Source organism: Ammospiza nelsoni, chromosome 32, assembly GCF_027579445.1.
Source record: "Ammospiza nelsoni isolate bAmmNel1 chromosome 32, bAmmNel1.pri, whole genome shotgun sequence".
Classification (NCBI taxonomy): Eukaryota; Metazoa; Chordata; class Aves; order Passeriformes; family Passerellidae; genus Ammospiza; species Ammospiza nelsoni.
Window position 1 is genome coordinate 1,962,190 of NC_080664.1, and position 13,416 is coordinate 1,975,605.

Below are 13,416 nucleotides of genomic sequence, written 5' to 3' on the forward strand. Positions count from 1 at the left end.
TTTGGATGGCTGAGGGATGTTTTTATGTGGCCGTGGGATGAGTTGGGGAGGTTGTGGATGGTTTTGGGTGGCTGTGGGATGATTTGGATGATTGTGGGATTGTTTGGGTGACTGTGGATGGTTTGGGAAATGGAGGTTTTTGGGAGGTTATGGGATGGTTTTGGGTGTCTGTGGGGTGGTTTTGGGTGGCTGTGGATGGTTTGGGAAGCTGTGGGATGGTTTTGGGTGGCTGAGGGATGGTTTGGGGAGGCTGTGGATGTTTTTGGGAGGTTATGGGATGGATTTGGGTGGCTGTGGGATGGTTTTGACCCTGCACCTCTGTGGTTACACACCTGCAGCCTCACAATGGCTGATCTTGGGGCAGGGTGGGGTTAATTCCCCCTCTTTATCTGAGACAGAGGCAGACGGTAGTTAATGGTTTATCCTGGTTAAAAGTTTGTTTCTGCTAAATGTCCCTCTGGCTTTGAATGTGGAAAAGCATCAGGGTTTTGTTTCCCTGACTCTTCTTCCTGCCCATTATTCTGTGGAAATCTTAGACACCCTCCCGAGGCAACTTCCCCTCGTGCACGAGCCAAAAACCTTCAGTGGAGTCTGCAGCAAAAGTGGCCAAGGTTTTAATTCCCCTCTCTTGCAGGCTTGGGGATGATTAAACGACCCAAATACTCCTAACTCTGAAAAAAACTGCGTATTTGGGCCAAAAATCTTCAATGCAATCTGGAGCAAATGTGGCCAAGGCTTTAATTCCCTTCTCTTGCAGGTTTGGGGATGATCAAACAACCCAAAAACTCCTAACTTTGAAAAAAAAAAACTTATTAGGGCCCTTTTTTGGCTGTTTGCAGTGCTTTTAGCTGGGCATCAATCACCAGTAACGGCTGATGAAACCTGATGGGGCCGTAAATCTGCCCTGCTTTGAATTCAAATGCAGCAATTAATCCCGGGGGGTGTGGCTGCAATTAGATGACAAATTGTGCCTCCAGATTCACTTGCCTGCTTGGACAGCAGCCGCCCGTGTTTGCTCAGCCGCCGAGGCTTGGCTGCAGCTCCTGCTCTCCCCGGGGATGGGAATGAGCCCCGGAGCTGCAGCTGCACCATGAGGACCCTTCAGCCTCGGCTCCTTTACATGGAGATGGGAAGTTCGGCTCTTTGGCTGCCTTGGATTGTCTGAGCCCTCCTGCTCCCAAGGTGCAGAAATCATCCAGGCTGGGAGAAAACCTCTGAGAGCATCAGCAGCATTAACCAGGCCCCCAAGGGCCACATTCCGGCGGGTTTTGGACACTTCCAGGGGTGATGACTCCAGCACTGCCCCAGTGCCAGGGCTGGACAAACTTACAGTGAGGAAATTTCCCAACCTAAACTTCCCCAGGCACTTTATTCTTGTTCCTGTTTCCTGGGAGCAGAGCCTGAGCTGCTTCCCCTCCTGTCCCCTCCTGTCAGGAGTTGTGCAGAGCCACAAGGTCCCCCCTGAGCCTCATTTTCTCCAGGCTCAGCCCTGCCAAGGTCCCTCAGGAGCTCTCCAGACCCTTACCTGGTGCTCCAGCCTTTCCCCATCCCCATTCCCGGCTCTCGACTCACTCCAGCCCCTCGGGGTCTTTCTTCTGGCCCCAGCCTGAGCCCAGGGTTCAGATCTAGCTGCAGGATTTATCCTGACCATCCTCAGACGTGGGGCAGGAGGACTTGTGACCCCCAGCTGGGGCAGGAGCAGCCTCCACCTGAGACATCCCTGGCAGAGCCTGGTTTGGCCCCTTTGGGCTGGGTTTGAGACCAGAACTGGTCCTAAACAGCATCGGCCACAGCTGAAGGAGTGCTGGAGTTGCTGCTGGATCTCGTTCCTGCCTATCCCAGGATGGCTCATCCAGGGGTGGTCTCGGGTCCTGCCCGGGGTGGGGGGTGTTCCCTGCCCTGGGGGGGCTCTGGTTAACTCTTGGGTTGCTGGTTGTTAATTGCTGCCCTGAGATGTGTAGGATTGTGACCGTGTTCACAGGGGTTTTTGGGTTTGGGAAGAGACGAGGATCTGATGCCATGCTTCAGAAGGCTTGATTTATTATTTTATGATATATATTACATTAAAACTATACTAAAAGAATAGAAGAAAAGGTTCTCATCAGAATGCTAGCTAAGAATAGAAAAGAATGATAACAGAGGCTCTGTCTCTGACTCTCTGTCTGACCCAGCTGGGCTGTGATTGGCCATTAATTATAAACATCCAACATGGGCCAATCACAGATCCACCTGTTGCATTCCACAGCAGCAGATAATCAATGTTTACATTTTGTTCCTGAGGCCTCTCAGATTCTCAGGAGGAAAAATCCTAAGAAAATGATTTTTTCATGAAAAGATTTCTGCGACATAGGATGTCTCTGTTTCGGCCCACGCGGCTGAATAACGAGTCTGGACTCTTCACTTTTTGGTCTTGAGGTTGTTTATTAATTCTTATCTATAAAATTTTCTTTCTGCCCAGCCGAAGTCTGCTCTGCACCCTGAGGAGGTGTTGTCCTTTTATACTGCAAACTATGTAAAACATATTTACACTTAATGCCCAATACCTATCACCTATGTTAGACAGTGAGCTTCTACTCTAAACCAATCCCAAAGTGCCACCATCACTGCAGAAAATGGAGAACAAGAAGGAGAAGGAGAAGAAGGACAGGACATGCCCACATTCCTCCATCTTGCCTCCTGAACCCCCAAAATTCTACATTTTCACCCTGTGATTAATTCACTATCATTCTACTCAAACTCTTGTTGCTTGTAACTCCTCACACAAAGCTGGTGATTGTTTCCAGCCCTTGGGGTGGTGTTAGTTTTTTATACTAAAAGCTACGTGTACAATATTTACACTTAATTCCCAATACCTATCACCTACGTTAGACAGTGCACTTCTACTCTAAACCAATCCCAAAGTGCCACCATCACAGTAGAAAATGGAGACCAAGAACAAGAAGAAGAAAGGCTGGATACACCCAAATTCCTCCATCTTGTCCCCATAACCTCCATACCAAAAAATCCTAAAATCTCCATTTTCACCCTGTGATAATTTTATTATTATGCTATTCAAACTTCTGCGACTTTCAGTCCTCATTCAAAGCTGGTAACTTGCTCCAGGGGTCATAATCAAATCCCCAGGTGCTCTGGGCTGTGTGCCAGGGTCTCTGAGCCCCCCAACTCTGGACACGCAGAGGGATGCGCTGAGTTCTGACAGTTAACCACACTGAGACCTTGTTCTGCTGCACCCGGGGCTCAGGGTGGCTGCTGCACGGAGGGGAGCCCTCAGTTTCACCCCTGTTTCCATGGAAAGAAAGGAGCACCTGGGGGTTGGATGGTGCAGGAGGGATGAGCAAAGCCCAGCACAGCTCTGCTGCTGCAGAGAGAGAGAGAGCCCAGCTCTGCAGCTCAGCTCAAAATCCAAACACAATGTGGCAAAAATCCAGGGCAAAGCCATGGAGATGCAAGCCCTGATGTCAGCAGAGGGATAAGGTTGTGTTTGCACACCCAACACGCTTTTATCCACTGATTAACTGTTCCTACAGGGCTCCTTTGCGAAACACACCAGGGGTTTCTGTTCCAAGAGATAAGAAAACAAGCTCAGTTTTATATCCCTTCCCCATGAGGGTGATAACAGAATTTCAGAATTCCTGTGGACTCTGATCTCCAAACGGGGGGCTCCTGGTGAGGAAACAATTGGCAGTTGGGATAAGTAGCTTAAAAAATAAGGAATTAAAATAAAAAGAATGGAGAAAGGGCTCATTTTCTTTGGTTGCATGGCAGGGAACCAACTGCCCTGTCCCCAGAGAAACCAGCTCCTGGGCAGGAGGGAAAAATCCCCACTGGTAAAAGCTGAAAGATTTGCTGGGGAAGAGGAATCGATTTATTTTTTTCTTTCTGACTCTTTAGAAAAGGCCGATTGTGCTGGACATTTAAGTTTGTTTTCATCCCCATTTTTAATCCTGGCTGCACAAGAGGGCTTTATCCCAACCTGCAGCTGCACCTTGCTTTGGGCACAGGAGCTCCTGTGGCCTTTGCCAAGCAGGATTAATGTCAAGTGGCAGAGCCGGGCCTGGATCCTGGAGGCCTCGTGCCAGGGGATTTATTTGGTTTATTTTGTGGGTTCCTGGTGATTTTTCAGGGGTTGTTTTGCCATGGATCAGGTCCCAGTTCTCCCGAGTGGTTCTGTGCATGGAGAGGACCCTCGAGGTCTTGTCCTCCTTTTCCTGCCCATCCTGGGACTGGATGGAAGCACCGAGCTTGGAGAGCTCCTGTTGTGGAGGAACCCAGCCCAAAGCCTGGCTGCAGCAGCTGGGGCAGCTCCAACACCTGACCCCAGGGCTGCAGTTTAACAAAGCTGAGTTCAATCCCCTCCCTGCCTGCTGGGTTCTTGCTTTCTCCAGCCTGGGAAACCCTCTCAGCTCCAGAGCTGACCTTTCCCAACAAAGCCCCTTTGTTAGGCCAAGCTGAGGCCTGCAGGGCGCCTTTATCTTCCCTTCTTATTACCCTTGATTTTTATTGATGCCATCACCAGCAGCCCTCAGAGGAGCCGCCTGGACTTTGTTTGGAGGGTGATTAAGAACAAACAGATCCTGGAAAGCCGAGGCAAAACCTTGAGCAAGAGGAAACTTGGCAGCGGGAAGAGCTGGCAGCGCCAACGAACGGAGGAACCTCCATTTCCATGGGGTGCTGAGGCTCAGCTCTGGGAAGGGTGGGTGGAAACCGCAGAGGGGTTTTCCCCCAGCTGGGGCTGTTTTGGGAGGGTTTTCCTGGCCTCCTCTCCTGTCCCCATGGCAATCCCAGCAGAGGGCAGCAGGAGATGCCCTCGGCACCCTTGGGTCTCCCAGAGCACCCAGGGCGGGGGGACACCTGTCCCCTCCTGGTCCCCATCTTGGGACACCTGCTAAAAACTCCCAACTGCTCTGGCTTGAAGGCTGAAGGGGCTGAAGGAGTTGGAACTTATTAGAGTTGAGTTGGGACTTATTAAAAGCTAAGTTGGGACTCATTAAACTTATTGGGATGTATTAAAGAGGCGTTTTTTGGGCTGTAGGAGTTGGGACTTGTTAAAGTTGGGACTTATTAAAGTTGGGAGTTATTAAAGAGGTTATTTTTGGGGGACTGTGGGAGGTATTTAGTGGGAACAGAAGCACCTTTGGATTCCTCTTGCCCTCCCTGCTCTCTGGACATCTCCAGCCCTTCGCCTCCTCAATGTCCTGGGTGTGTTTTGGGCAACTCTCACATTTCCATGAACTTTGAGCACACTGGGGTCTCAGTGCACTGTGGGGACCAGGCAGGGCACTGGTGGCACTGGCAGCACCGGGGGGTGCCCAGCCTGACCCCCAAATCCCCATGAACTGAGCCAGGGAGCCAAACACAAATTGCAGGAGGTGCCGCTCAGGCGGAGGCCGCGTTCCTGGCCGGAGTGACAACAGGAAGGGTGGCTGCTGTCCCTCGGTGGCCTGGGAGCTGTTTCCTGGCTCCTAACGAGGGATGCTATGGCACAACAGGCTGGGTAGAGGCTGAGTAGGAGGAGGAAGGCTCTGGAGGAGGTGGGTGCTGGCACAGTGTGTGCCATGACTAATGCCGCCACCCAGGCTGGGCTCTGCTCCTGGGGCACAGCTCGCTCCTCTCCAGGGGCATTTCAGCCCTGGGAATGCTCTGGAAATGCTCTGGAAATGCCAGTATTTGCAGGAATAAAGTTTCCTGGTGTGGAGCCTCGAGCTCTGTTCTGGGTTTGTTGTTGTGGGTTCTTTATTCTGAGTTCTGTTCTGAGTTCTGGTTTTTTTGTTCTGTGTTCTTTATTATGTATTCTGGGTTTTTTGTTCTGTATTCTTTATTCTGAGTTCTGGGTTCTGTTCTGTATTCTGGGTTTTTTGTTCTGTGTTCTTTATTCTGACTTCTGGGTTCTGTTCTCTGTTCTGGGTTCTGTTCTCTATTCTGGGTTCTGTTCTGTGTTCTCAGCTCTCTGCTCTGGCTCAGCTCCTTCATGGTGCTCCTGAGCTGCTCTCTGTTTGCTCGGGGCTCTCCAGAGCAGCCCTGGAATTCCTCCTGCAGCAGGAGGTGCTCCCTGGGCTGCTGAGATTTCCCAGCTGGGATTCAAGCCCCTCTGTGATGCTTTTCTCCCTCTCTGGGATTTCCTGGGGTGTTTTCTCCTCATCTTCCCAGAAAGCTGGGCTGAGCTTCCAGGTGAAACCAGGACCTGAGGATTCAAGGGAAACGTTCAGGGATGCACAATAATTGGAGCTGGGAGCAGGTGGAAGGGATGTGCCCCAGATGTGGAGCTCTGTCCCTTCTGGGCCTCACCCTCTGCAAGGAGCAAAACCAAAGAAGCTCCTGCATCCCACAGAAAAATCCTTAACTGGGCCATTTCCACTGAATTTTGCTTCTTCTCATGGCCCTGGTTCCTTCCCCTGTCCAGAAAATTGAGGTTCAGGGAATTTAAATTATCTGGTGGAGATCTCTCTAAATTAGACTTAAATAGACCTGAAATCCCTTTGATGTATTAAAAATGTGAAGTTTCCAGACTGCTGCAACCTGTGAAAATCCTGGGCTTGTCCTCCCTCCAGGAAAAAAAAAAAAACCAAAAAAACCCCCAATTTTTAAAGCTGAGCAGTGATTACCTGAGGATGGAAAAGGTACTCAGGAGTGAGGAATTATCTGTGAAATCTTCTTAGAGCAGAGCAGCTGCTCGTGGGCACGTTCAGGGAATAACCCTTAATTAGAGCAGAACCACCCAGGAATGGTAATGAGATGCCTTTGGAGTGGTTTCACCTGGTGAGAAACGTTTAAATTAGGTTAAGAAAAACTGGTAATAAAGTGTAATTCACCTTTTAATACCCCAAACGATGGTGGAGAGGTGTGGAGTGGAATGGAATGGAATGGAATGGAATGGAATGGAATGGAATGGAATGGAATGGAATGGAAACTCCTGTTTTAGGGGGAAGCAGGAAAACCAGCACAGCACTGCAGGTTAGTCAGTGTGAACACACAGGTTTGTGTCTGGCCTTGCTGTTTCTGCTGAAATAAAGGTGAATTTTTCCATGAAAAGCCAATTTCTGCTCAGGGAGTGAGTGGGGCACTGCTGCCTACCAGCCTTCCAATCTAATTAAAAATGAGTCTGAAGAAGCTGGAATGTTAGAGAAGCAGCAATAATAAATTCTCCATTGGTTTCCAAGTGCTGCTGTTGCCATTCCTGGACAGGTGAGGATGGGTGGGAGGCCCTCAGTCCTTTCCCAGCCCTGCCCTGGGCCCTGCCCTGGCCAGGTGAGGTCGCGGGGTTTGCTGGATGCCAAAATTGAGTCTGGATTGAATTCACCTCCCTGCCTGGATCAAACCCTCAGGGCCCAGGGGAGCTGGGGGGGAAGGAGCTCTGGGCTCTGTTCTGAGGGGGTCCTGCTGGGTTCAGATGCACCTGCCCAGCTCTGGGGCGCCCCTGACCCCAAATCCCCCCAGCAGTGCCCGAGCTGGGCTCAGGGCTGGGCCCTGTTTGGGTTTAGTGCTGACACAGAGCCGGAGGTGCAGGAGCCTCTGATTCATCTCGGGAGGGCTCACGCCCAGCCCGGGCTCCTTCCCCTGCTGCTGATCACCTGGAGGGACTGGGGGGGGGGCTGGGCACACCTTGGGGGGGGGGGCTGTGGTGGTCCCCAGCTCCCACTGGAGCTCCCCCATCCCTGCTCTGGATGGGGTTCAGAGCTCCAGAACCAGGGGATGGCCAAGATTCTCAGTTTGGGGGGGCTGAGTGCACCCACTGGGTCCATCCCCGGGGTCCTGGGGTGCAGGGGAAGCACACTGGGGGGGTGCAGGTTTTGGGGGGGCTGCCCTGCCCCAGCCCCTGAGAGGGGTCTCTGGGATCTGCTTTAATCTCCCCAGGGCCGGTGTTCTTCTCATCCCCCATGGGAAGGTGGCAGAATATCCCTCAAAAGGGGAAGCTGAGGTGTGTGGGGGAGTCCTCAGCCCATCCTGAGGACACTTGGGGGGGTTGCAGGGTTTAATTTCCTGACCCAAATGGTTCTTCTACCTCCCTTCCTCCTCCTGCTTGTCCCCAAACCTTTCTGGGGACAGCAGGGGGGATGACAGTGCTGTCCCCAGGCTCAGCAGGGACTGTAGGTCCAGGGGTGCCAAAATCCAGGTGGGGCTGCCCTGGCCAAGGCTGCAGGACCCTCCAGGTGGGATGGAGCTGAACTGGGATGGGGGAGTGCCCAGGGCAGAGCCTCTGGTTTGGGATGGAGCTGAACCTGGGATGGAGCTGAACCTGGGATGGGGGAGCTCCCTGGGCAGAGCCTCCCCCTCCCTGTGGCTCTGTGGGGGGAACCTCCCTGGGCAGCAGGAGGAGGGGCTGGGGTGGGTGTCCCTGTGCCGGTGTCCCTGTCCTGGTGTCCTGGTCCTGGTGTCCCTGTGCCGATGTCCCTGTCCCTGTGCTGATGTCCCTGTTGTCAGCGTCCCTGTCCCGGTGTCCCTCTCCCCATGTCCCTGTGCCTGTTGCAGTGTCCCATGCTAGTGTCCCTGTGCTGGTGTCCCTGTCCTGATGTCCCTGTGCCTGTGCTGGTGTCCCTGTGCTGGTGTCCCTGTCCCTCTCCCCATGTCCCTGTGCCTGTTCCAGTGTCCCATGCTGGTGTCCCTGTGCCAGTGTGCCTGTGCTGGTGTCTCCCTGTGCCAGTGTCCCTGTGCCAGGAGCTGCTCTGGCAGAGGGTTGTGGTAGAACTGGAAGAGCAGGGCCAGAGCAGAAGGGCAGGTGAAGGTGTGGGTTTGGCACATGTGAGGGGCTGGGGAGTTGTGGGTCACTTTTTGAGGGCACCCACGGAACTGTCTGGGAGAACTGGTACAGCTGGAGTCAAACCGGCCGTGTGGGAAGGGCTGGAAGCACTGAGGATGGAAAAGGTGAGGATTGCCCCTGCTCCTTCCAGCTCTGGATGGATCCCAGCTGCCCTGCACTGCAAGGATTGCTCTGTCCAGCCCCAGGATGGACTCCCAGGGGCCCTGAACTGCAAGGATCGTTCCTGCTCCTTCCAGCTCTGGATGGATTCCCAGCTGCCCTGCACCTCCTGCTCTTCCCCACTCCAGCACAGGCACCCACTCATCCTTCCCAGGATTCAGGTTTTCCCCTCCCAACCCAGCAGCTCCCACAGGATCCAGGGTCTGAGTCCTTGCTATTTCTGTGACCCTCTGGGATGAGTTTGTGTCCAGCTCAATCCGTTCTTCCCCCTAAACTTTGAGACTTGAGCTGATTTGCACCCAGGAATTTTATTTTTTTTAAACTTTCCTTTATTTGCAATAAATAATAAACTATAATACAAAGATCTCAACACAGAATCCAAAAAAGTCTCGTTCTTTTGGGAATAAAAAGGACTCCCAGCACCAGGAAAGGTGAAAGAGCATCTACGAGCAGCCCCTGGGCTGGGGGTAGCTGCGCCCCCCTGCCCTAAGCAGTTGTTCCCCTTCCCCCAGGTGTTCCCATCCCTGGGCCAGGTGAGGTCCTGCAGGTGCCCCGGTGTGGGGTGTGCCAGGGTGCAGGACTGGAGCCGAGGGTGCCAGGGCCTGGCTGAGGGGAAGCTGGAGAGGTTCTAGAGCTCATGCAGGGGTTCTTTACACACACAGAGAGCCCCCGGCACCCTTCCGGCACCCGCGGGGGCCGGGATGCGAAGGTTTGGATGAAGAGTCAGCAGCTGCAGCTGGGTGTGGTGGTGGCCTGGCTTGGGGCACACACGAGCCCACGCGTGGGCCTTCCTCCCCTCCCTCAGCCTCGCTTTGCCAGCTGCTCCTATGGCGGGGTCAGCTCCATGGACTTCTTCCTCTCCTCCCGCTGCTCCTCCCACTCCTCCTCGGACTCGTAGGTGCCCTTGATGATGGCCACCCTGTCAGACATGTTCATGCAGTAGGGGACCAGGATGTAGAAGTAGAGCAGGGAGGCCAAGCAAGCCCCAAGGATGGGCCCAACCCAGAACACCTGGAAAGCAACAGGGACGTGGTGAGAGCAGCTCCTGGGGCTGCTGCTCCAGCTCTGCTCATGGCACCTCCATCCATCCATCCACGATTCCATCCATGATTCCATCCATCCATCCATCATCTATCCATCATCCATCCATCCATCCATCCATCCATCCATCCATCCATCCATCGTCCATCCATCCATCCATCCATCCATCCATCCATCCATCCATCCATCGTCCATCCATCCATCCATCCATCGTCCATCCATCCATCCATCCATGATTCCACCCATCCATCCATGATTCCATCCATGATTCCATCCATCCATCCATCCATCCATCCATCCATCCATCCATCCATCCATCATCCAACCATCCGTCCCATCGTCCATCCGTCCATCCATCCATCCATCCATCCATCCATCCATCCATCCATCCATCCATCCATCCATCTATCTCTGCTCCACATCTCCTGCCACATGGAGAGAGGAAAATACCCGTTCCAGAGACTTCCTGGGCTGCACCCCCTCCAGCCGGTGCTCACTGAGGGCCAAATCTGCTCTGTAAGTGTGGAGCTGAGCTTGCAGGAAGTGCTGGGTGAGAGGAAAGGCCAAGCTGGGCTCCTCTGTGGGCTTCCTTCCCCTCTGATGATGCACCACTGGTGCTCAGAGGGCACCATGGCTGATTTCCGTGCCTGGAAGTGTCCAAGGCTGGGCTGGATGGGGCTTGGAGCACCCTGGGCCGGTGGAAGGTGTCCCTGCCCATGGCATGGGGTGGGACTGGATGAGTTTTTAGGTTGTCCCCACCCAGCCTACCCTGGGATGGGTTCATTTCTGGCTGGCTCTGTGCCCGGGGAATCATTGTTCCCGATGCATCAGGGGGCAAAACCTCCCTCCTTCTCCAGCCCCTTTTTAGCCTTCCTGCCTGGGGTGGGCTCTGAAACCATTCCCATGGCAGTCCCTGCCCTGTCCCCACATGGCCCCCACCTGTCCCCAGTGCCACCAACACCCACCCAGTGCGCGGGGCTGAACCTCCTGGTGACGACGGCAGGCCCGAAGGAGCGCGCAGGGTTCATGGAGCAGCCGGTGAAGTAAATCTGGAGGTGTGGAAAGAGCCCTGGGTTAAGGAGCAGATCAGAGCCACCCTTTGGGAGCAGGGACAGAGTTGGCCCCCAATGGTGTCTCTGCTCCAGAGAGCCCAAGAAAGACGCCAAGATCTCCTGTGTTTGCTCCTCCGGAGCAAATCTCTCAGGATCAACTGCTCAAGCGTTTTGGGGAGCTCTGTGCTCCTCGAGGACATTTTGGGGAGCTCTGTGCTCGCAGGACCCCCTGACTCACCCCCACCAGGTGGCCCACGGTGACGGAGAGGCCGATGGACAGCGCGGGGGAGCCGACGCCGCTGCGCCGGTTGTCCGTGGATGCGAAGATGCAGGCGGCCAGCTGGAAGGTGAGGATGATCTCCACCACCAGGGCCTGGCCTGGGGTTATGTTGTTGTTGAGCTGGAACCATGAGAGCAACAATAATTAACCCTCACAGGGCTTAGCACCACCGGGAGGGCTCCCGGGTGCTTTGCTGGGAGGTTTGGGAGGGTGAAGTTGGAGGAGAAACCCCCAGGACCCCTGCCCAGCCCCTGCTTGAGCTCCCTGCTCCTTCTCTGAAAGGAAAGAAATGATCTTTCTTTCTTTGCAATTCTCCAAGATCTGTCTCTCCCCCGAGCCTGTCCCTTCCCTGGGCTCTCCACATCTCTCTCCACTTCCCTGTCTCCACAGCACTGAGTGCTTTCCCACCAAATCCCTTTTTTCCTGCATTTCTTTGATCCTTGCAGCCTGTTGTACCCTGCAATTCCTGGAGCACCTGCCCAGGAGGATGAGGACCAGCGGGGATGGGATGGAGGATGAAGGCTGGGATGAAGGTCGTGGCCTGGGATGGGCTATTCTGTCCCAGTGACTCTGCACAAAACCCTGGGGACTCTCAGGGGAACTCGACCCCACTGGACACGGAAAGGACAAAGTGACCCAACCCATCAGAGCTCATTTTTTATCTAAATCTGGCTCGTTTGGGATGTGGAACCTGTGGAATGAGAGGCATTGGAGCTCCTCATCCCAGCGAATGTCTGTGCTGCCCCCAGGCCTGTCCGTGGTTGGAGCAGCAGCCCCACCACTCTCACTACAGATGTTCTCCAGCACTGCCCTGAGGGTTTCAGGCCGTGCTTCATTCCTGCTTATCTCAGAGGGTTCTGCTGTCCCCCCTCCTCCCCTGGGAGCAGCCCCCACTGCTCGGGGCCCCTCGACACCGTCCTGCCCTCGCTCCTTCTCCAGCTCTTGCCCACCACTCTCCCCACCCATCTCCGTTCCCAGCTCCCCCAGGGCTCTGGCTCCAGTGGGCTCCTGCTCCCCCTGCCCATACTGGTCTGACTGGGCTCTGCTCCCTCCCTTCCCCCTGCTGCTGGCACGGCTCCTGTCCCGCGCTAATCTCCAGGTTGAGAGGCGGCACTCAGGAATATCTCAATGGTGCGAGTGACTCACGGGGCCCTCGGGACAGAGGAAGCCCTCATTACAGGAGGGAAAAACATCCCACTCATCACTCGCACAATAAAGCCGTCATGTCAGAGCTCGGCTCCGCTCCCGTCCCATTGCCAGCCCGCCGTGCGTGCAGGACAGAGCGCTCAGGATCCATCCCCAGGATTCTCCTCTCTGTGCTGATGCCAAGGGGAAGGTGAGGGAAGAGGGGAGATCCCGGGCAGGACTCACCGCGTTGATGGCCAGGTTGCCACGGGTGTTGGCGGGGGTGACGCCGTAGAGGATCCCAGCGCCGGCGATGGCCCCAACCAGCTGGGCCACCACGTAGAGCAACGTGCGCAGCAGGGAGATCTGGTTGCCCACGAAGAAGGCGATGGTCACGGCCGGGTTGATGTGGGCGCCGCTGATGTGGCCGAAGGCCTGCACCAAGGTGCCGATGGCCAGCCCGAAGGCCAGCGCGATCTGCAGGATGCTGGGCAGTGCCGACGGCCACTTCAGCGCCGAGCCCAGCCCGATGAAGACGAAGATGAGCGTGCAGATGAACTCCACAAAGACGGCTCGAGCAAAGGCCAGGGTTAGTATTTCCTTCTTCATGGTGGGAGCAGGTGGAGGGCAGCCAGGGAGGAAGAAAGTTTAGGATTGCTCTGTGTCCAGGCTCTGGTGTGTGCAGCCGGGTGTAGGGCCATACCTATCTATATATGCAAGAGCAGCAGGAGCTGTGTTACAGGGTGGTGGGTGGAGCCAGGGGATTAGCCAGTCCTCCCAAATTACCATGTGAACCTGCAAAAGTTTCCACCTGAAAATGTCTTTGGAGCCTCTTGGTGAACCTGTGACTCAGATATTGGTGGTATTTCTCTCCTTTCCCTCTGCAAACAAAGAGCCCCTATAGGGTGTCTCTGTGGTCGTTGAATAACGAGGTTGCATAACGAGGCTGAGCTCCCTCCTCTGCTTTTGGCTTTTACTGCCTCTCGCCAGGCCCTGGGTGTTTC

At 54.6% G+C, this 13,416-nt stretch overlaps 1 protein-coding gene across 1 annotated transcript; it reads right to left on the reverse strand.

Annotated features, from left to right (window-relative positions):
- Nucleotides 1–9,220: 9,220 nt before the first annotated feature.
- On the reverse strand, nt 9,221–13,074 carry AQP5 (aquaporin 5). The gene is made up of 4 exons (XM_059491361.1): nt 12,659–13,074; nt 11,246–11,407; nt 10,921–11,004; nt 9,221–9,925 (listed from the first exon to the last, which is right to left on the reverse strand). The coding sequence occupies exons 1-4, from the start codon at nt 13,019–13,021 to the stop codon at nt 9,740–9,742; spliced, it is 795 nt and encodes a 264-aa protein (XP_059347344.1). The 5' UTR covers nt 13,022–13,074; the 3' UTR covers nt 9,221–9,739.
- Between the last annotated feature and the right edge of the window lie 342 nt (nt 13,075–13,416).